Here is a 21824-nt window from a genome sequence, read left to right as displayed (position 1 = left end):
CTTAAACACTTTATTTGTTCAAATGTTCAAAAATATTTTTTCACAGATGAACTGAAACAAATGTTCATCTCATCTCATTGATCAGTGCTTTTTCCATCATAACACAAGGAAATATAAACACACAAGAGAACATTCAAGAAAACTGTTTGCATTGTATGGGAAGACAGTTATTTATTTTGCTATCTGTCCATGAATTCAGCTCTGCAGTTTGCAGCAGTAAGAGTTTTTTATAGTGCATTCATTTTCATGGTTTTTAAGTTAAAGAAACATTTTGTTCTAGTTTGTGAGAAACAGTAAAAACACAGTACAGTTACTCAAAGATAAGGCAAATGAAACACGAACAGGGCTAAATGTGCAAAAATAAAAACATTTAATGCTTGTTCTACTAAGATCTCATTTTATGCAAGAGCAAAAAAATAATGAACATAGGTAGTTTCTGTTTTCCACTGGCCTCGTTCAAGCAGGAATAAGGAAACAAGTTTTACAAAGCGGAAATTAAAGGATTTTAGAGGCTGTAGAGTAAATTCAATTATTTTTAAAAGGTCAATATTATTACAATTTATACCAATCAGTCTGTAATTGATGCTTGCAAAAGCGAAGAGGCTTTTACTTGTCTTCTGGGCTCCATTTACCTTGCAGATGAACACATAAATAAGCTGCTGGACACACAAAACATGTTCTTCCACATCTGATCTTTTTGATCTTGTCTGTATTTTAACTGAGATGTATTTGCATTTTTGTTTAATTTAGTGGAAACCCAGAGATTTAAATCAACAAAACTTCCATCAGCTTTTCAAACAGAGTAAAGATTTCAGCGCGGTTCTCCATTGGTATATTTCTGTGTTCATCTTAAATACTATAATGATTTGTCGTTTACATTCATAGTCTGTTATTTCAGTAATCTTGATAAAACTTGAACCAATCCTAAAAAAAATATTCTTCAGTTTGCAACTTAAACATGGAGAGCTAAGGTGCATGCATAAACATAACTGAACTGCACTTAAAGTGCAAACATGCAATTCAAATGATCTTTTTGAAGTTATCCAACTTACAGTTGCTATTAAAGATTAATATTGTGCATTCCTCCATGCACACACAATACAGATCAACATCAACCTATAGTTGGCAGTAGAGGAAAATAAAAAAGATAGACTTTTAGCATCATGCCCTGCTTACAGACTGAGTTAGTCGCGTAATGTCATATTTAAGTGATTACCTTAGAGTGATTGTTGTGTTCATTAGGCTACAGCTGAATTGTGAAAAGAAAAACAAAACTGTTAAGCAAAATTACAGCATCAGTCTGGTTTGATGATCAGTGATCATTCTGCTGTGACTGATTCTGTTGCTCATGACTTATCCTCAGGAGGAAGGACTAAGTTTAAAAACAAGAAGAGCAACTAACAAACAAACGATTCTTTCAGATATAACGCCGTCACACACTTTTTTTTTCCACAGGAAATGTATGAGACACACAAAAAAGAAAAGCCCCCACAAAAGATTCACGAGCAGCCATGTTTAACTAATAAAATTCATTTCTGCTCTCACTTGGAGAAGATATTTCTGATTACAAGTTTCTCACATGTGAATAGGTGTGAACATTACAACAGATACTCTCGTGTTGTTAATGTTGTCGCCACCTACTGGTTGTCTATGGGTGTTTCAGCAATTTGGTTCAGTGTTTCATCCGTGTGAATTGAGACCGTCTTATTTTTAGAAATGGAAGAACAGTCAGGAACGACATCATCATTTTTTTGACGTCTTCACCAGAAAAAGGTTTTATTTGGAATATGCAATGAGTTGTGTGAAATGTTGCAGTCCTTCTTATCCAAATCACACAGATGCTATAAAACTAGTTCCAGTTGATTCAGAGCATAATGAGACAACTGCAGATAAATTAGACATAAAATAAGGTTCACAGATAAAATACTGCTGTGCATGTGAATGCCAAAGATAAAGATAAAACTTCCTGTTTGGATGTGAAATCAATATTTCTATTTATCCTCCCAAAGTTTTTATAAAAACATAAGAAGTAGACAAAAGTTTAAAAAATTCAGGCAAAAGAAGGCAGATTTCATGCAGGCAGTTATATTTGATTCAAATAATCCCCTCTTAAATAACTTTTACACAAAAAACAGACAAAACCTAATCAAATGTAAAATATGTCATTTAAAAACATCAAAGTTGAGTTTGTTTCTTCAAAACAATGAACACTTCAGCTTCATGCATTGAATAATATAATAGTCAATACTAATAATAATATAATAATAATAATAATAGTCAACTTTCTGTTCACTGATGTAAAAACAGAAGGTGCCTCATTTATTTTCCAATGCCACAGTCACAAAACTCTGAGAGTTTTCAATATCGGTCAATGTTTATCACTCAGCATCAATATCATAGACGCCTCGCACTTACAGCAAGAGAAGGTGAAGGCAACAACTGAAGGTTGTGGTAAAATCTTGTGATGTTAAGAGGAAAGGTTCACTTATCTGCCGCCGGTCCGGCTGAGACAGGGCCGGCTGTGTCTGAAGTCCATGATGTGTACGGCCGTCTGGTGCCACCAGTAAAACATCACCACCACCAGTACATGCCACAGCTGGTGGCTGGCGCCGATGTAGTTCACCTGACCTGGAGGGGGAGAATAAAAAAAGAAATATATGTTAAAAAAAGAAAATCTACTTAAAATAAAGAAATTAAGTTTATAATCAAGTCCAGCTAAATAAAACTTGTAACTGCAAATGTTACATGACCATGTTCTGAAAAAAAAACCCTGCTCATAATTTTTGATAAATGTTTGCAAAAAAATTATTCTCATGTCTAAAGAACCATCACCTTATTTCTGCTTTTAGATGTTAAAAGACAAATAAAAGACAATACTTTGCAATAAAGTGAATGTCTGTACACTGTAATATTGAAATCAACATTTTATATATATATATACACTCCTGATCAAAATCTTAAGACCAGTCAAAAAATTGCAAGAATTTGCATTTTGCACTATTGAATCTTAAGAAGATTCTAAGTAGAGCTTCACAATGTTAAAAGAAAATATTAGTGCAAGAGACAAAAACATTTGAGCAGGGAATTTTCTGAAAACTGCATTTACACTCAAACATGATTTTTTCAGCTGATCAAAAGTTTAAGACCATAGTCTTTAAAAGCCAAAAGCTGTGCAAAAATCTGGATTCCATGTCATGTTCTGTGAAGTCTTTACACTGTCAAGACCTCCAGATGGCAAAAGCAAAAAAATTCACTGACTTTGAACGTGGCAGGATTGTTGAGCTGCATAAGCAAGGCCTCTCACAACGTGCCATTGCTGCTGAGGTTGGACGCAGTAAGACAGTCATTTTGCATTTTTTAAATGATCCTGAGGGTTATGGAACAAAAAAGTCAAGCGGTAGACCCAAAAAAATTTCACCAGCTCTGAACCGCAGGATCCGATTGGCTGTCCATCAAGACAAGGGACGATCCTCTACCCAAATTAAAGCCATTACTGGTGCCGACTGCAGCCCGATAACCATCAGACAGCATCTGCAAGGGAAGGGCTTCAGAAACAAAAAACGTCTTCAAAGGCCATGTCTTGTTCAACGCCACAGAATTGCCCGTTTGGACTTTGCAAGGGTGCACCAAACATGGGACATTGAAAGGTGGAAGAAAGTTGTCTTCTCTGATGAGAAAAAGTTTTGGCTTGATGATCCTGATGGCTTCCAACGTTACTGGCATGACAGAGAGATCCCACCTGAGATGTTTTCTACACGGCACAGTGGTGGGGGCGCCATCATGATTTGGGGTGCGTTTTCCTTCAATGGAACAATGGAGCTTCAGGTTGTGCAGGGGCGTCAAACAGCAGCTGGCTATGTGGAGATGTTGCAGCAGGCATCCCTCATGACTGAGGGCCCTCGTCTGTGTGGTAATGATTGGGTTTTTCAACAAGACAATGCTGCAGTTCACAATGCCCGCCTGACAAAGGAGTTCTTCCAAGAGAATAGCATCACTCTTTTGGACCATCCTGCATGCTCCCCGGATCTAAACCCAATTGAGAACATTTGGGGATGGATGGCAAGGGAAGTTTACGAAAATGGACATCAGTTCCAGACAGTGGATGCCCTTCGTGAAGCCATTTTCAGCACTTGGAGCAATGTTACCACTAGACTCCTGGAAACACTGGCATCAAGCATGCCTAAACGATTGTTTGACGTCATCAACAAGAATGGTGGAGCTACTCATTACTGAGTCCTTTTTTTGGCACTTTGATTTCTGTTTTGGGGGGTTTTGGAGGTTTTTTGAGCTATGGTCTTAAACTTTTGATCAGCTGAAAAAATCATGTTTGAGTATAAATGCAGTTTTCAATTAATTCCCCGCTCAAATGTTTTTGTCTCCACAGATTTCTTCTTTTAACATTGTGAAGCTCTACTTAGAACCTTCTTAAGATCCAATAATGCTAAATGCAAATTCTTGCAATTTTTGACTGGTCTTAAGATTTTGATCAGGAGTGTATATATATATATATATATATATATATATATATATATATATATATATATATATTATATATATATATATATATATATATATATATATATATATATATGTACATATATGCATATATATAGAGAGATAGATCTATATAGATATATCTATATATATATATTTAAAATCATTAGTTGGTTCTTTATTGATTTTTGTAAAGTGATTAACAGCCACTGCAAAAGTTTCAAAGAGCCGCAGGCTGCAGACCAACTAAAATGCTTTAAGATCAAATAATGTTTTTTGCTTCTTAGACATAAATTAATGGCATAAAGTCTGGTCTGTGTCAGAACTTAAATGTAAGATGGTATTTTCCGCAGAAACACTAGAACTTTATTCAGTTCATATTGCACCAATTTACAGTGAAAGTCATCTCCAGACACTCAGCAGATTGCTTTAATAGATCACGACCATGGATGATGTTATTGGAAAGATTTGTTCAAATCAGACAGAATCCTGGGTTCACTTTTAAAGTGGAATTGAAATAATAAGTCTCAGTTAGTGATACGTGGGAAATTTCAATGCAGGTAGTTTCATGACTGAATGGTTGTTTTCATCAGATCTTGGAAATCGCAGCACAGAGAGACAAATGAAAGACAAAATAAAATCTCACCAGGAAAATATCGCTCTGGAATTTTGGTGGCGTAGAACAGGAATGCAGATCCAGCTATCAGGTACATTACAATCACACGAGGCAGAAACAGCTGCAAAATAAATGGGTTGCAGATTTTAGTTTTGGTTTTCTTCTCGATTTCTTACGACACTGCTTTTCCTTCCGCACCTGCACAATCTCAGAAGCGAACCCTTCACTCAGCCAGATCCAGTGGCAGGCAGGAATCACACCGACGCCCGCCACGCAGCAGAAGATTGACATCCTGATCATTTTCCAGTCGTTGCTGAGGTAACGAGGGTGAACCTGAGCGCAGAAGATGGCCAGGATCAAGGAGAGCACCGTCAGCAGATAGACCTGTCGCCAAAACTGGAGGAGAGGAGATGAGGCAGAGTCCAAGTCTTCAGTGGGCGGATATCTTTTGAGAGAAATAATCCTTGGATGTGTTGAGAAGCAGATGCTAAACGTCTTCACTCACAGCATTACAGTAGAAAGCATAGAAGATCCCAGGAACGTAGCAGCCCAGGATCCCGATGGAAATGCCGGCGTAGTCCAGCGCCAGCCAGCGGCGGCACGTCTTTTCCAAACGGTGGCATGAGAACAGGTGGTAACCCACCGAACACAGCATGCAGACCTGAAGGGAAAACAGTTCAACTTTAATTTATTTAGACAGCAATAAATTAAACACAAAGCTATTTCCAGCAACTTGATTACTTTTGGTATCGGAATCACAAGTTTGTGCATCTACAACATGTACATTTATCATTTCAAGACATCCACAAAGTACACAGAGGAGAAACTTTGCAAAATGTTACATGTAAGCAAAACCAGTTAAAGCCACTGGTTTTTGATTTAATTACTGGTTTCCACACAAACTGGCAAAAACACACAGCTAACAGTTATTGATGCCAACTTCACAGAGATGAACTACTATTCACCTACACACACCTGTTAAATGATACCGTGTTTAACCGCGGTAGGGTGATCTCTTGTGTTGGTTTTGGCCCAGATGAATAGATCACGTTCTTTCACCAGGCTTTGGGATATTTTAGATCTGATATGAATAGTTGTTTTCACTTTTATAAAAAAAATGTTTGTTGTTCTGTTGCTGTTCGGAAATATTCAGGAAGGTCACTTGCACTGTAAAGGCCTCATGTTGCTACATAAAAGTACATCAAATTTAATTGGTAAAGTTGTTTGTTGTTATTGTTAATTCTGAGTCTCCTGCTGCCAAATCCAGACATACAAGGAACAATGTGCAGAACACACCCACTGCTTTCTGGAATGATTTCAAAAGATGTTTCATCCAGGTATTGATTTGAGGATGTGCACAATCATGCAACGAGGTTACTGCTTTTTTGTACGTTTTATATTTCAGTTGAACTGCACGTGTCACATCAGAGATGAAAAAGTTCCTAAATGACCTAATTTAGTTGACTTTTTACAGGGTTGTGTACACGTTTTCAATCCACTGTGACTCCACTGTCAATACACACCTGAGAGGGTGCAGCTGACTGAACCTGCAGCAGGAAAAGCAACCCTACATGAATCAGTTTGTTAAACCAAACAATGAAGGAAGCACCCAGCTCACCAATGATGGACAAACAAAGACAATTCTCAGAAAGAAAAAAATAAAAAATCAAAATCAACGTGCAGCAGACTTCAGCAGCTGTTACCTGGAAGCAGAAGAGTCCTATCACATAGATGACGTAGTCTTCTCTGTTTGCTCCAGCGGCCGGTAGTACTGAGGAGAGGTCATTGACCCCAAGAGAAAAAAAAAGGAGAAAACCCAGAAGGTGGCTCCAGATATTCACAGTCTCATTGGATAGAATAAATATACTGTAGGGAAAAGAAAGCAGGAAACTGTAAGCATCATGTAGAATATCTCAAAAGGTTACTTCACATGTGATGTTCATTGAATAAAGTGTGCGGCTGTTTCATTTCCTCCACATTTAAAGAAATAAGGCATTTGAATTGATTAAGAAAACATCAAATTGTTTCCTTGAGGTGGCATTGAGTAGATATTATCCAATTTCACCTGTTTCAACGACTGCTGAGCTCTGGAAAAATATTTTTAGGTGAGTTCTTGGTGACATAAATTCATGTAGAGCCTATACTGGCTCACCTCTTCAGACAGAGCTTGGAGGTCAGGTGTGCCCTGTAGCCGTCTGTGATGTAGGGGTTTTCTTTGAGGAACAGGGGGATTTGTTCGTAGGTGTACAACCGAATCCTGTGCGGCAGCAGCACCGGCCAGTGCTGGTAGCTGCCTAGCTCTATGTAGTGGGCAGTTTTCAGCAGCTTCTTCGGCATCTTCAGCACCATCTTGTTCTGGGCTCAGCGGACACGGCAGAGCAAAGCTGGAGACGTTAAGGCTGCGGGGTCAAACACAATGGTCAAAAATCTAGCCACGTGTAAACAAATAGGTACAACTGAGTAATAATTCCGACAACAACAAAACGAATATTTACGGATGAATTAGACCTTAAATGTGACGGCTCCAAGTTCTGACAATAAGTTCTGGAACCAGCGAAGCAAGCATGTTCAGTTTTTTTCTTTTTCTTTTTTGCTAAACTGGTTTGTTGATGACGTCCAGCAGGCTACTCCTAAGATGCTAATGCTAACAGGTTGATAAACTTGTATAAAAATAACCGGAAGCTCACCATTATGAGTCCGACTGTCTTCGAACAGGTATTTCAGCCATTTCCGAAAGGCTGTTAGTTTTACGCGGTGGTAAAGAAAAGGATCACATTTTGGTAAATGTACACATTTTAATAAGCTAACATATAGTATGAGTGTGTAGAACCCTTTAGCAGCATCAAACCTGTTTGTTTTGATAGGAAATATGGAAGCTCTGCGTTACTGCCACCTACTGGTGACACGGCAACCTTACCTCTAGAGCATTTATTAAACTTCAAAAATAGAAAAATGCATTATATTACTGTAAGTTACATTTTCATTGAATGGAATTTTTCTATTTCGCACTTGCCATAATTTACAATAATAATAATAAATAATAACAATAATTATATATATATATATATATATATATATATATATATATATATATATATATATATATCAATGCTAAATATATATATTTAGCATTGATATTATAAAAAGTCCTTGCTTGTAAGTGTAATTAAAACACTTAATGTTTTCTAAACTCAGGCTATAAATCTTGCTTTGTTTGCTTATTTAATAGACAAGGCTTATGACCACAGAGACAGTTACATTTTTTTAACGCTGTGATAGACAGCATGGATTAACTGTGGTCACAATATTTCTCACTGGGTTTTCAGCTATGGCTACAAGCATTCTTTCATTCTTTGTACTATTAACCACCCATTTGCCCATTATTCATCAATCAGCAGAGTAATTGCCCTTCCTGTTATGAGGAACTCGTCCTGTTTCTGCTTTTTTAATTTGCAAATAATAAAATATATTTTTTGACCTTTTGTTTTGAAATAAAAAATAAATAAATAAATAAAAGAAGGTCCAACCACACTCAAAAAATACAACAGAGATCACATCATCCATTTTGAGGGAGGGGGATTCATTATGCTGTGTAATTATACGAGGCGTTTGCTGTCATGACTTAATTCAAACTGTTTGCTGAGCTAAAAACCAACTTGGAGTCCACATTGCATCCTCGCACACTCCATAATGAAAAATGTAATTACAGGGCTGCTGCATCACCAAAGGACAGACAGGAATGAAGTCAACATCTCACCCTGATGAGGTCTGATGAAGTTCAGCTCTGTGACAAGACACTGATCTTTTTGCTCCAATGTAAAAGAACGTGAAAGACAAGTCAATTATGAGTTAATCAATGTGTTGATGACATAACCCCTGACTCATGACATGGTGATCACAGTTATTCGCCATTTGGGAAATCACGTTTTGGATCAGCTTTAAGCACAGACACACCAAGGATGTCTGACGAGCGTATTGAGTTACACCACCATCTGCAGAGGATTAACACAGTAATGATGCACTTGTTTAAACATTTTGGATAAAAACACACTTTGTGGCTAATTTATTGGACAGTCAAAGTTGCAGAGCATACACATTTTAATAAGCCACTGGGCTGATCTCACACAAAGTGACATGTTTTGTTAATTCTTAATGTCAGCGGGACATTATTTAGCTTCTTATGCTGAAAGAGAAATATTTGAAGTCCCATAAAGATTTTTGAATTATTCATTTTAGTCATATGTCGGTTGTCTCTGTGTTTTTCTATTATGGCATTGTTATCTATTTAGTCAGCTGATCTTGAGGAAGGCACAGGAAGAGAAGGATGGATCTTCAAAATAAAACTCCATACCAAATGTGTCTATGTTTTCCTGGCAATCCCAGTGTTAATAATTTGTTCTGATAGATTTCGCATTATTAAAAACAACAAAGTCAGAAATAACTTTGTATCTCTATTTCTGGAACAATCTGTGTAAAAAAACCAAAAGTGAACTAAAATAAAATAAGATATATTCTATCAATATTGACTCAGTGGAGTGTTGTAGAATTACAAAAATATATCTTGTTTTCTTTACTATTATTATTACTATTATTATTATTATTATTACATGCATTTCCTGTTTTGTGATGAAAGCTAGATAGTTGATTGATGCTTTGTTGCTTATGGTGACCTTGAAAGAAGGGGTCTATATAAGATTTTTTGTTTTTCCTTCAAACTGCTCCTTTTCATTTTAAACGTTTGTTTATATATCAGCATGTGACATTTTTAAAATCTAAATGATTGAAATAAACAAACAAATGGGACGACTGGTTTGCCATTTGAAAAGGTAAAAAAGAAACCATAAAAAATGATTTTGTTATATTTATTTTTAAGGCACCACTAGTTGACAGATCTCAATTCATTCTCAACTTTGGATTATTGTCCACAGAGAGAAACATACTCACATGGATTTGGAGTATGTCACTGTGCCAGTATAAGTCAGACACTGTGCAACACTTATTCCAAAACTATTTGCATCATGAACTTTTTACTTTCAAAGAAGTAACAACTTAAACAAGACTCGGCAAATGTGCCGATTATCAACTCGAGTTTATTGGTTATTTCTTTTTCTTAAATAAAAACCTGAGTTTGGGGAGGTTCTTGAATCCTGACCGGAAGTCACCAGGAAGTCCTTTGTTTTCATCCTGGGAGTTTTGACGGCGGTGCCTGCAGCTGCCTGCGCGCGCCAGCCCCGCCCCTCTCTGCTCTGCTGCTGCTCTGCTGGCTGACATCGCCCGCTGCGCTGCGCGGCATCGCCAAAACAGCGACATGTGAGCAGCCGGCCAGACCCCAGGCTAACAGCAGCGACTCATTTCTTTAATCCTCCCTTGAATCAACCGGGTGCTGATATGTAACAAATGGACCATGGATTGTGGACGCGGTGCCAAATCCTGCTGCTGGTTCTGCGCGTTTACTCCACGAGTCCAACGCTCCCTGAGGAAAAGGCGTCCTGCGATGGAGCGTTTGATATTTATTTTGTTTTGGACAGGTGAGTTATGGCGGCCTATTGTGTGCTGTTAGTTGAAATAGTGTTAGTTTCTACAGCAGAGGATGCCTTTATCTCAGTTTTGTCCATGTATGGCTGTGTTTGGCTTCCCTTGTCCTACCAAATGCAAAACACTCCTCTTCATGTATTAAACACCCCTGACCCGGACTTAGTTTATTCATTTTCATCATATATTATTTTTCATAATGTCTTAATATTTTTGCAATATGTGCATATTTTTAGTTACGTTGCAAATAAAACATAGCTGCTGTTCTAATCTCTGACTTATGGAGGCATCACCACAGCTGCTCCTAATTCTCCCTAGTTTAGTTTTTACTGTGTTAAAACTTGCTTTCTTCTCATGTGAAATCTTGCATCACATTTTCAGTTGAACTTTGACCGGGCCGTTCTAACTCATAACATGTTGTCAGGGTTTTTGTCCTGAAGGAAGGTGAACTTCCACCCTAGTCTCAATCTATTTTTTCTTCCGCTGACAGGGTTTCGGTCAAGATTTGCTTGCATTCAACCTCCATCAAACCATATTGTGTTTTCATTGTGTTGTGCAAAGATAATTTTCTTGCACTCACAAAATTTTGCATGGACAAACACACACTGTGTTTACCCAAAATGACTTGTGGGCAGCTGTTGATCTGTCACATAAAATCCAAAATAAATTCAGGTTTGTTACACAATGTTCAACATTTAAAGTGTTTTTTTTTTTTTTTTTTTTTTTTTGTTTTTTTACTTTTCTGTTTTTACAGGTCAGGTAGTGTTTCTAAACACTGGAACGAGATCTATGGCTTTGTGGAGCAACTCACCAGCAGGTTTGTCAGGTAATCCAAATAAAGGTTTTGCACATTATTCCTCCTCTTTTTACTATCGAGGGAGAAACAAATATCCTTCTCCTGCAGATTCAAAAAAACAAACTTTTACGAGTCACGCATTCAGAAACAGACGTTAACACGGAGCAAACCAAAACTATTTAAGTAGTGGCTAGTCTTTAATACACTCCAACAAAAAAGGGTAAGAGAAGTAGGGCATGGCTATTTGAGGTTGCAGACATCACACAAAGCCAACAACTGCTCCAAAACTCCTCTGGGTAATGGTGTGTGGTATCTTTAGTTCTAATAGCAGGGTGGGTAAAGCTGGACGTTGGCGTCCAACAGATGTTTAAATCTCGTTCTGACCCCACTTAAAAGGCATTAAAAAGCAAATGCAGCAGAAAGAGCAGCAGTTAATTCTTTAGCTCAAGTTTTCGGGAAATGTTAAACACATTCTATGTTTAATAATGCGTGACAATGTGATGTGCTTCAGCCCCAGGATGAGGGTCTCCTACATCGTCTTTTCGTCCAATGCATATGTAATACTCCCTCTGACAGGAGAGAGGTGGGTTGTCAGCTCTTTTTTGCTCTGTTTTACAATTCATCTTTTATTTTCTAACAATGCACAGAAATGTACATTTTTCTCAAACTCATGTTGTTTTGTGATTTGCTCCAACAGGTCTAAAATAGAGGAGGGTCTAAACGAGCTGAAGCAAATCAAACCTTCTGGTGAAACATACATGCACGAAGGCTTGAAGGCGGTAAGCTGAGCCTCAGTGCTTAATCATAATCTCATAAAACTATTTTGTTTGGTCATAGGAATACATATGACCTCAACAATGCTATATATTTTATTTGGTGTGTTCCATAGCAAGTTGCATTTCAATCACTCACTTTGTATAGCCCTCAATAAGCTTCTGCGATAATTCTGTCCAATTAAAAATAATTGTTTTCCTGGAACAGATCTGGCATTTGAGCACAGTCCACAGTAGGAGTGAGGCTGGGATTTGGCCAAGCAATTCCAAAAAACTTGACATAGTTGGGTCCATTACAACTATTACCAAAAGGATTTGGATATGTGATTTGGTTTATTGGCCTATACAAGTATATCCAATGGAGTTAAAGGTTTCTATTGAGTTAAGTTAAAGAAATGGGAGGAAATCTCCAACACCGTTCCGTTTTACTTCTGTGACAAAGACTTGGCTTGTGCAGAGTTAGTCCAATGTTCCTAGTTTTGAAAGCCAAGACTCTCCTGAACATGTTTCTTATGAACTGCTTGACATTTTGTCATTCACTTAAAGGTGACAGCTTGGGTCTTCTTCCAGACTGTAGCAAAGTGGCATTAAACCAAATGACATTCTTATACTGACATTCCTGATCCCCATACATGGCTCTTCCTAAGAACTGTTCTGACATGCTGGGGCTTTCTCACTGACCTGAATACGATTACCAAAAGTTAAAAATCATTTAGTAATCTTTTGAACTCCTTGTTGCACCTGGTTAATAATGACTCAGATAAATGAATGAAATATTTCACCTGTTAGGTGTCGGAACAGATGAAGACCCAAACTTCACTGTCATCCAGTATCATCATTGTTCTGACTGATGGCAAGCTGGATATCTACCTGTATGAAATGAGTGTGAAGGAGGTAAAACACACATACACACACACACACGCACATACACACACTCACATGCATACAGAAACACAAGCTGCTGAAAATAAATCTAATAGTAGAGGATGTGGGTGTGGGCAAGGTTTGAAATAATCCCCACTTCATGTTTTTCCAACTGGACTATATTATGTAGAAACCAATGAGAAACATTGCTGGAAAATAACTTAATCAAATTTGACCAAAACAGGATTATTTTTAAGGCTCAGTTCAGGCTGACATCTGCCTGAACTGAGGCTTTAATTTGAATTACTTTGCCCCAATTACCTTTTTTAGCAGCTTTCATCTGCTCTGATCTCGTAAACTGTGGGCCAGTGTTGAAGCAGAATTTCCGTTTCTGTGTTGTGATTCCCAGGCTGACAAAGCCAGAGGATTTGGAGCCAGAGTGTACTGTGTCGGGGTCATGGGCTTTGATCACAAACAGGTAGGAGGTACCTCTCTTCTTTTACTATTCACTCACATGAAGCCATCTAGAACCCGTGAGAGAGAAGCAGCTTGTTTAAATATTGACTTTTTATCTGCCTTTCGGTCTGGTTAGACTGTAAGGACTCAAAGAAAACCCCGTTGTTTTCTGTCCCAGTAACCAGCCTTGACACTGTTGTTTTGTCTGTCAACCGAATCTTTCCGGGACGTGAACAGAATGCAGCTGGCAGGTGTTCAGAGATCCTGGTTTACCAGATTTTGACTGATCTGAGAGAAGCTGATGGGCAATTTTAAGAATGCGTCCTCATGTCTGAGCAGGACAAACAGAAATATCCTTTGTTGACTGTAAGAGCCTATGGGGAATAAAGCCACATACATTAAAACCCCACAGTGATTGAGAATCACTCCTCTGCTGTGACATGTGGTCTTTTCCACAGACTGCAGTGTCTCATTACTCCTAATGAGATTTGGAAGGCAAAGGAAACACTGTAATTACATTGGAGAATGATATACTGCATTATTGTATCTTGTTGTGTATCTTTGAGTTGTGTCAGCATCAATGGTGCTATCAATCTGTGTGAAAAATAATATAATGCTAAGATGCTCGTCCCCCTAAATGTCCCTTGAAGTCTTCAGTTCGAGCGTTTCAGTTTCAGACCCACAGCTCTCACTGGCCTACAGAGGAAGCAAATTACATCATTCTCTAATGATATAATGCCAGAGAAACTTCCTGCTTTGCTATCATTAGCTAAAGGCTGCAGACAGCTGTCCAGAGCTTTCATCTCTCAGGCACAGACTTGCCCTCCTTAAATGTTGCTGAAGCAAAGAGCATCGCATCATCACAGGGCAAAGACCTCCCTGAAAGGCGTCTGGATGAACTTGCAGAGCTTCACTTCAAAGCCCCTCCAAATGTCTTCATTCCCTTTGGACTTAAAATCCTGACAGTCAACTTTCAGCAGGTCCTTTTTTCTTCAGAAATACCATCCATTCAACTCTGGATGATAATCTGATAACCTTTCCTCTCTCTGATGTAGAAAAGCGTCACCATGGCATAATCCATGAGGGCTATTTGGTTTCCATGGTGCAGTGTTGGCTTTCCACCACAAATTTAAACCAGAGCACTTTCCTCTACATTTTAATGTTCCCTAAATGGCTCGTGGCAAATTGAAAACTGGGCTTCTTATGGATTTTTTTCTTGCATGTCAAGTCTCCAATGAAGGCTTGATTTGCAGAGGACTGACTAGCAGATAGTCAGTCCTCTGCTGTGCATCTCTGCAGCTCTTCCAGGGTTGGATTAAAGTATCAAATGTTGGGTTGTTTTTATGTAATTTCTCAATGCAACTAAGTGGTCTGGATGTTACTTATGAGGATCAGAGTCCACAGAGCTAATTATAAATATAAATTGCCCTTTTCAGATTTTTATTTGTAAAAGACAGAGCCCATAACCCATTACTCTAACCCATACACTGGCTCCTTGTAGTTCTATGATATAAACACTTTTAAGCTCCTTCTTTCTTTAATGTGCTGTACAAATAAACCTGAATAGTGAACATTTTCTACTTTGGTCACAGCTTGCAGAGATAGCTGACGGCACAGAACAAGTGTTTCCGGTTCTTTCTGGATTTCATGCCCTCAAAGACATTGTCAACACGGTAAGTTTGTGTTGCAAAATTTGATCCAGAAAATCTGCACAAATTGATGCAAACAGCATGTTAGTCTTGTCTGGTATCGTCTTTGTGCCTCGCAGGTCCTGAAACAGTCGTGCAGTGACGTGTTCACAATAGAGCCGTCCAGCGTCTGTGTGAACGGTAGGTTTGTTTTGTTTGTTCTGTCTGTCAGGTTGTCCCAAAAAGTCAAATAATTGTTCATGACTGTGTTAGTATATGGAATAACCTTTTTGTTTTTGCTATTTATTGCTCTGTCATGATAACAAATTTTACTAGACAATAAATTTTCACAGAAATGATAACGATAATCAATAGCCTTGTTGTTTTAAGACAATTTCCAAGTAATATGTTTTTAATGGCATGATAATGGAAGTTTGCCCATCTAAAACCAATAAACTTTAACTTTGTAAAGAACCATTCAAATTGACATTGAAATAACCAAAATAAGACGCAACCAAAAACAAAAAATAAAACGGAAATAAAAACCATCCAACAGAAACCAGAAATAAAATGGATAACGATGTCTGTGTAAATAAAATTACCTTTTAAAAAATACCAATCACGAGAATGGAAATTATTGAGCTAATAATAACTTACCATGTGATTAATTAGTTAACTGCTTAATGCAACAGGCCTTTATACATTTTTAGATATATTTGTACATTTTTTTACTGGATGATTCATCCTGAAGTTGGATAGGGCGCGGCTAACTTGCTGGTGTGTTTTACATTCTACTCAGCGATGTGTTGCTAAGACGAACTTGTGTAATCAAAATGTTTGACTGTTCTTTGCTTTTGGCCATGGAGTGTCATTCCAAAAGCTGCAGGTCACTGAACATCTGAAGATGTTGTTCCCTGACCACAGACCAAACATGAGAGTTGATTCAGTCATGTTACATTCGTTTCTCCTCTAATTGGCTTAATATTTCACTGAAGTACCTTTGAGACGTCATCACGTGCTCCAGTCTTCTTGGGTGTGTCGGTATGAGGTTGGCGCTTGTTTGGGTTGTTTTCTACTCACATCTGTCCAGATATGTTTGATTTAAACGCGAAGACGTTCACAGTCTGCTCCTGAAACTTCTCCTTTCGTTATCTTGGCTGTGTGTTTTGGTTCATCATCATGCTGGAAGATAAATTATAGGCCTGATTGTTGGAATGCATCAGCAAGGGAAAATCTCCTGGGTGGGTTTCAGATCTGCAGGGGGAATATCAGATCTCCACCTAATGAACATTATAGTAGTTGGACATCTCTTACTGGTTCCCTTCTTTCTCGCCCAGATTTGTGTATTGACACGATCTAGTTTTATACATCTGCAGACTTTATAAAAAATGGCTTACTCAATTCTTCAGTCAGCTGAATTTACCACAGGAAGCTCCAATCAAGTTGCAGTATGTAATCAGTGGAAGTGGCTGAGCTCAGTTTTGACTGAAATAGAAAAGGGTTTGAATCTTTATATATGTATAATCCTTACATATTTTAATTTTAAAAAATTGTATACAAATATTTTATGACTGTTTATAATGAGCAGATTTTATTTCAAGAAAACTTGATTCAAATCAGTTTTACAAAAACCCTGTTACAAAATGTAGAAAGAACAATGTGGCCTGGATCCTTTCTTTTGACACTGTAAGACAAATACAAGTTGCAACATCTGTTTTTTTAGATTTTTTTTTAAATAAAAATGTGCATTTTTTAATTGTCTATCACTCATATTTGGTCCCACCCCCAAATTATGATGTTATACATCATCTGATATTTTCTTATGACTTTCAGTTTTGCTCAATTTCTATATTATAATCTTCTACAGACAAAGGGAACCAAAATGCAGCTATGTAGAAACGTGAGCATGTGTTTATGTATAACTAAATGATGCCATGAGGAAGAGGAAAACTCCACCTACAGATAAACACAGGGGGGTCCTATCTTGCTCTGAATAAGTACAAACTTCAGGGATGTTTTCAGAATGACAGAAATTGTTTTAAGCCGATGTTCTGATTGTTTTAAGCCAACAAGCCTTTGCAGACTTTAATTCAGTTTAGAATATTTTTGGAGAAACTAGAAGGTAAAGGTTTTGAGAAAAAACTGCTGGAAGTGCTCATTGTTTTGATCTGCTTTGATGTTTTCCTCTCCATCCGCTTCAGAAATCGAAGATCTGTCAGAAATTCCTAGAATAACTACGACTGTGAAGACTAAGTGTGTTAAAAGCAGAAGAATGGCAGGTTGAAGAAACTTCCAGATGGCTGAAAAAGCTTTGTTATTGCCAGTGATTCTGTAGTCAAGTCTGTTTTATTTGGCATCATATAAAAGAATCAAATGAAGCTTGAGCTGCCATCTGATGGTAGCATATGTTACATCAGGTCTGATTAAATCAATTTAAGATAATGAAAAAAAAATCTATTATATTCTCAGCAGATCTGAACATGGGATTTGAAGCTACTCTGTATTTCACATTTAGAGCTTGTCAATTTGGATATAAACATATGAGGTTGAAAATAATTTTGTGGTACTTTTTTAATGTTCTTTTTCATTATTTTATGCATTTTTTTGTCTTTTGTGCGACTCTCTTTTTTGCTGCAAGATCAAACAAAATAGGAATCTGACCAAATGTTTTTGGCTGTGCGGTTTAAACAGAATAGAGTTTTGTAAATTTTATTGGGACTTTAACTGGAACTGGAGCTTCTGTTCAGCTCTCCAAACACTGAAGCTGCATCTGGTCCAAAAAAAAAAAAAAAAAGGATGAAAATGTGGAAAATTATGGTGGAGAATCTGCGATGCTGTGGGCCTGATACACAAACTTCACTTAGTTTTAGATTTTTATTCTCTGCACTGAATGAATTTGCTGAAATTCAAGATTAGGCAAATTTGACATTTTGACAATAAATCTGACATACACTGTTTAAAGACTTGTGGAGGATACTGCATTAAAAAGTCACTTTAGCATTCTTGTCATTCCCGTTTTATTTTCTTCCAGAGTCTTTCAACGTAGTTTTAAAGGGGACCGGATTCAGCGGAACCAAGAGGATCGACAACCTTCTCTGCTCTCTCACTGCCAATCACGTGACTTACCGTAAATGACACACTCATGACATCTCACGCCTGTTCACGGTTTCCAACTACAATTAAAAACTGTCACTTGTTGCTACTGCTGTAAACCATACGAAGGAATCTGTTTGCACCAATCCACACGACGCCAGACTGCTCACTGGGAAAAACCATCAAGTGCCACTTGGAACAGTGTGCAGATGTCTGAGTTGCAATGGAAAATCGGGAGTCATGGCAGTGAGAAACAAACAGTAGTTGCCTTTTATCAGTTGTGGCAAGAGAACAGGAGACATTATGAGGTTGAGCACAGGGAGGGAAGAGATGCTCTCTGCCCATTAGTCTATTAGCAGATCGATGGCATGAGCTGTGCTGAGGTCAGTGTCACTGAGAGGACGAGCAAACACAGCATGTGATTCCTGTTGAGCTGCTGCTGTTAGCAAAAGTGTTTACTTAACTCCCAACTTCCCTGTGTTTTGTATAAAATCAACTTAAACAGAAAATCTAACAAAGACGCTTAAGTTTATAAAATGATTTTACCTCTAAAGTTAAATGTCAAAATAACAAACACTGCATGTAATTAGTGTACAATATCTCCAGCTTTACACAACGTGCCCTTATGTTGGATTTATTCTGTTTCTGTGTTTTTCCTCTCAGATGAGAAGCCGACGGTTGTCCAAGGCGGATATCTGCTGTGTCCAGCTCCTCGTCTGCACGAGGTTGGACAGTAAGTCTGCAAACAACTCCAACCAACAAAGAATGTTTTCCTGGGAGATGCTGTTGGAATAACGTGTCTTCTTCTTTTTCTGATGCCTCTGTTTGTTGATTACAGATCAGTTGAAGTGCTGATTAGCCTGAACAATGGACAGTCGTACATCTCCGCTCCCATCGCCATATACGCCACCTCATGCGTGGGTATCAATTTTTGAACTCTGTTGTGCTAAACAAAACAACCTTTCTGTTGGTGTAGGAGAAAATCTGAGAGAGGATGGAGGCAGCACTGCTGTTTTTATTTTATGTTTCATATATGAATAATCATATGTGCACAGTTAGTGGGGATCACACATTTTGTGCCTTGTCTGCTGCAGTCAGACGGGATCTGGGTGCTGTGGTTGCTGCTGGCTTTGTTACTGTTACTGGCTCTTGGTTTATTCTGGTGGTTCTGGCCTCTCTGCTGCACTGTGGTAAGTTTTTGTTTCTTTTATTTCCATATTCTGTTGTTTATCAGGCTTTTGTTTTGTAAAATACCAACCACACAACACCCCGTTTCCCTAAAGAGCATTTTATAACTACATGTAAGAAGGAGGCCGAATGTTGACATTTGAAATTCTCATTTTTTTTAAACGACTGTTGAAAATGTTGGATATTGTTTTCACACAGGTCATCAGGGACCCTCCTCCCTCTCGTCCTCCTCCACCGCCTCCTGTTTTTGTAAGTGAAAAAAGTCTTTTCTGAAGAACCTCCATGTTTTGGGGCACTATACCTCACGCTGTCATCTTGGCAGAGGTGGTTGAGAGAAGATCTAAATTTGGGTGAACGCAGAAGGAGCGTCGGTGGAGCTTGGGAGGCTGACAGAGAAATGCTTTGGCAGGGTTCATTTGTTGAGCTCGAGTGAGAAAACTGAATTCCTTATATTTCTGTCATACATGGTGGAGATTAAGTTAGACTGACTAACATGTCACAGTGTCTATAAAAAAAAAAGTAAATATAGAAGTCCAAATTTGGAGGCATAAATTTGTGTATATTTTTTTACTCCCTAATTTTATTGTAAAGTATATTTTGATGTTTTTTCACTCAGGAACCAGAAGAGGATCCTCTGCCCAAACACAAGTGGCCTACAGTAGATGCTTCGTACTATGGAGGCAGAGGTCCTGGAGGAATCAGACGCATGGAGGTGAACATTTTAGAGTGTGACCCGGAAAACCTTTCCAGAATTTAATTTTTGTAAAGTTTGCGTGCGCCCACTTCCTGTAGGTGAGATGGGGAGAGAAGGGATCCACAGAGGAAGGGTCGCGTTTGGAAAAAGCCAAAAACGCTACAGTCACTATGCCAGAGGAAGTGGAGGAACCCATCATTCCTCGGCCCCCGCCAAGACCTCCACCTGTTTACAGCTCCCCGACCCAAACCAAATGGTACACTCCCATCAAGGTGAGACAACTTATCCATACGGTCTCTAAAATAAATTATACTGTATGTAGTCAATTTAATGCAAATTTTCTTCATAAAAAGTGACATGTTGATGTCCTCTTCAGGGGCGTATTGATGCACTGATGGCATTACTGAGAAGGCAGTATGACAGAGTGGCAGTCATGAGGCCAACACCTCAGGACAAGGTAAGGAGCAGCTTCAATTCTTCACTACTACAACCCAAATACAAATTAATCTGATCATTATGAGTTATAGATTATTATTTTTAGGTTCTTTAAAAGAGCAGAAATATTTTTTTCAAAATAGGTTTTCACAGATACATTTTCTTTAAAATAGATAAACATGATTTGATAAAACGTATTTAGTTAATCTTAGTTATTATCACCCAGAAAGATAAATAACAACTCTCTGCGTACACTTAGTTTACTATAATTAGCAGTGAACGCTTGCATGTATTGTCATCAAAAAAAGAGCTCAAACACTCTCCAGAGTAACAGGATTAGGTTTTGTCATTGATTTTTAGTTTGAGATTTAATAGCATAATAAAAAAAGCAGTTTCTCCTTTGGAATTCGGTGTAATATATTGTTCTTGCAAGGCATTAAATAAAATCCAACCTCAGATGAACAACCAGACATGACTAGACGTTTTTATTTATTAAGATTAATTTAGCAGTTTCAGACAAACTGCTAAAACCTGCTTTTTGATATCATCCATGTCAAATTCCAAAACACTGTAAGATTTGATCATTACCTGAAAATCTGACTTATTTGTTGGTTGGAATTGGTTATTTGCTTGTTGTGTTTGGGTATTTTTTTTTTTTTTGTGAAGTTCTACCTAAATTTGAGATATTAATGGAACCAGATAATACATTTAACCAAATCATAAAATAGAAAAGATAAGTAATTTAGCAAATATGTATCATGACTTTATTTGAAAGCCTAATTTAGGTTGTCAAATTGCTTCCATAACCACATTAAAATAAATCAATACAATAATGTGTAGGTCCCCATTTAGAGTTGTGGACGATCTTTATATGTTGACTTGTGATTACAAAGTTTGACTTAACAAGAAACATGCATAAAAGACATATTATCTTATGGAATTGTGTTTTATAAGACTTATTCTTGGACATTTTCAGCAACACAACTCACCGTCCTGTTGTCTTTTAGGGTCGCTGCATCAACTTCACCAGAGTTCGTTCTCGCTGAGGTGGATCAACCTTCACTCTCGTCTAGTTTTTTTTTTCTTTTGATATTTTTGCCAAAGATCACCAACACCTACTTCCAGAAGTTAATGTCTAAATTTCTGTGCATTGTAAATAAACGTCTTGATAGTTAAATGGACGGTGTTGCAACAAAATATGTATGTGAAAGTGTTTGTGTCTCAGAAAAAACAAAGAAAAAAAATATTGTATTTG

General features: G+C 37.8%; 2 protein-coding genes across 4 annotated transcripts; one reads left to right on the top strand and one right to left on the bottom strand.

Moving 5' to 3' along the window:
• Positions 1 to 7958, bottom strand: LOC129366604 (progestin and adipoQ receptor family member 3-like). 3 transcript variants are annotated; one of them, XM_055040570.1, is made up of 7 exons: positions 7798 to 7958; positions 7263 to 7509; positions 6814 to 6976; positions 5616 to 5771; positions 5309 to 5506; positions 5141 to 5231; positions 1 to 2628 (listed from the first exon to the last, which is right to left on the bottom strand). In XM_055040570.1, the coding sequence occupies exons 2-7, from the start codon at positions 7457 to 7459 to the stop codon at positions 2486 to 2488; spliced, it is 948 nt and encodes a 315-aa protein (XP_054896545.1). In that variant the 5' UTR covers positions 7460 to 7509; positions 7798 to 7958; the 3' UTR covers positions 1 to 2485. The 3 variants fall into 3 exon arrangements, with proteins under 3 accessions (XP_054896545.1, XP_054896544.1, XP_054896546.1); XM_055040569.1 differs by having other exon boundaries at positions 7263 to 7465; XM_055040571.1 differs by lacking the exon at positions 7798 to 7958 and adding an exon at positions 7619 to 7781.
• Positions 7959 to 10419: 2461 nt separating this feature from the next.
• Positions 10420 to 21750, top strand: LOC129366715 (anthrax toxin receptor 2-like). Its single transcript, XM_055040713.1, has 17 exons — positions 10420 to 10638; positions 11397 to 11468; positions 11950 to 12021; positions 12136 to 12217; positions 13001 to 13105; positions 13485 to 13553; positions 15124 to 15204; positions 15300 to 15360; positions 18191 to 18286; positions 18916 to 18985; positions 19091 to 19169; positions 19347 to 19442; positions 19639 to 19689; positions 20057 to 20152; positions 20233 to 20406; positions 20511 to 20591; positions 21577 to 21750. Exons 1-17 carry the CDS (start codon positions 10508 to 10510, stop codon positions 21613 to 21615), a joined length of 1455 nt encoding a protein of 484 aa, XP_054896688.1. The 5' UTR covers positions 10420 to 10507; the 3' UTR covers positions 21616 to 21750.
• The last annotated feature ends 74 nt before the right edge of the window (positions 21751 to 21824 follow it).

This window comes from Poeciliopsis prolifica, unplaced genomic scaffold (genome assembly GCF_027474105.1).
Source record: "Poeciliopsis prolifica strain line A6 unplaced genomic scaffold, Auburn_PproV2 SCAFFOLD015, whole genome shotgun sequence".
Lineage (NCBI taxonomy): Eukaryota > Metazoa > Chordata > Actinopteri > Cyprinodontiformes > Poeciliidae > Poeciliopsis > Poeciliopsis prolifica.
This window is presented reverse-complemented; position numbering and strand designations above follow the sequence as displayed.

What these genes read in the sequence shown, in the direction of transcription:
- LOC129366604 (XM_055040569.1), bottom strand. An exon ending in TAGGACTCTTCTGCTTCCAG is followed by an intron (nt 5,772 to 6,813) that starts GTAACAGCTGCT and finishes TTTTCCCTTCAG; the next exon opens with GTCTGCATGCTGTGTTCGGT. An exon ending in TCGCTTCTGAGATTGTGCAG is followed by an intron (nt 5,232 to 5,308) that starts GTGCGGAAGGAA and finishes TTTATTTTGCAG; the next exon opens with CTGTTTCTGCCTCGTGTGAT.
- LOC129366715 (XM_055040713.1), top strand. Translation starts at nt 10,508, where the DNA reads ATGGACCATGGATTGTGGACGCGGTGCCAAATCCTGCTGCTGGTTCTG. An exon ending in TGCACGAAGGCTTGAAGGCG is followed by an intron (nt 12,218 to 13,000) that starts GTAAGCTGAGCC and finishes TTCACCTGTTAG; the next exon opens with GTGTCGGAACAGATGAAGAC. An exon ending in GTCCAGCGTCTGTGTGAACG is followed by an intron (nt 15,361 to 18,190) that starts GTAGGTTTGTTT and finishes ATTTTCTTCCAG; the next exon opens with AGTCTTTCAACGTAGTTTTA.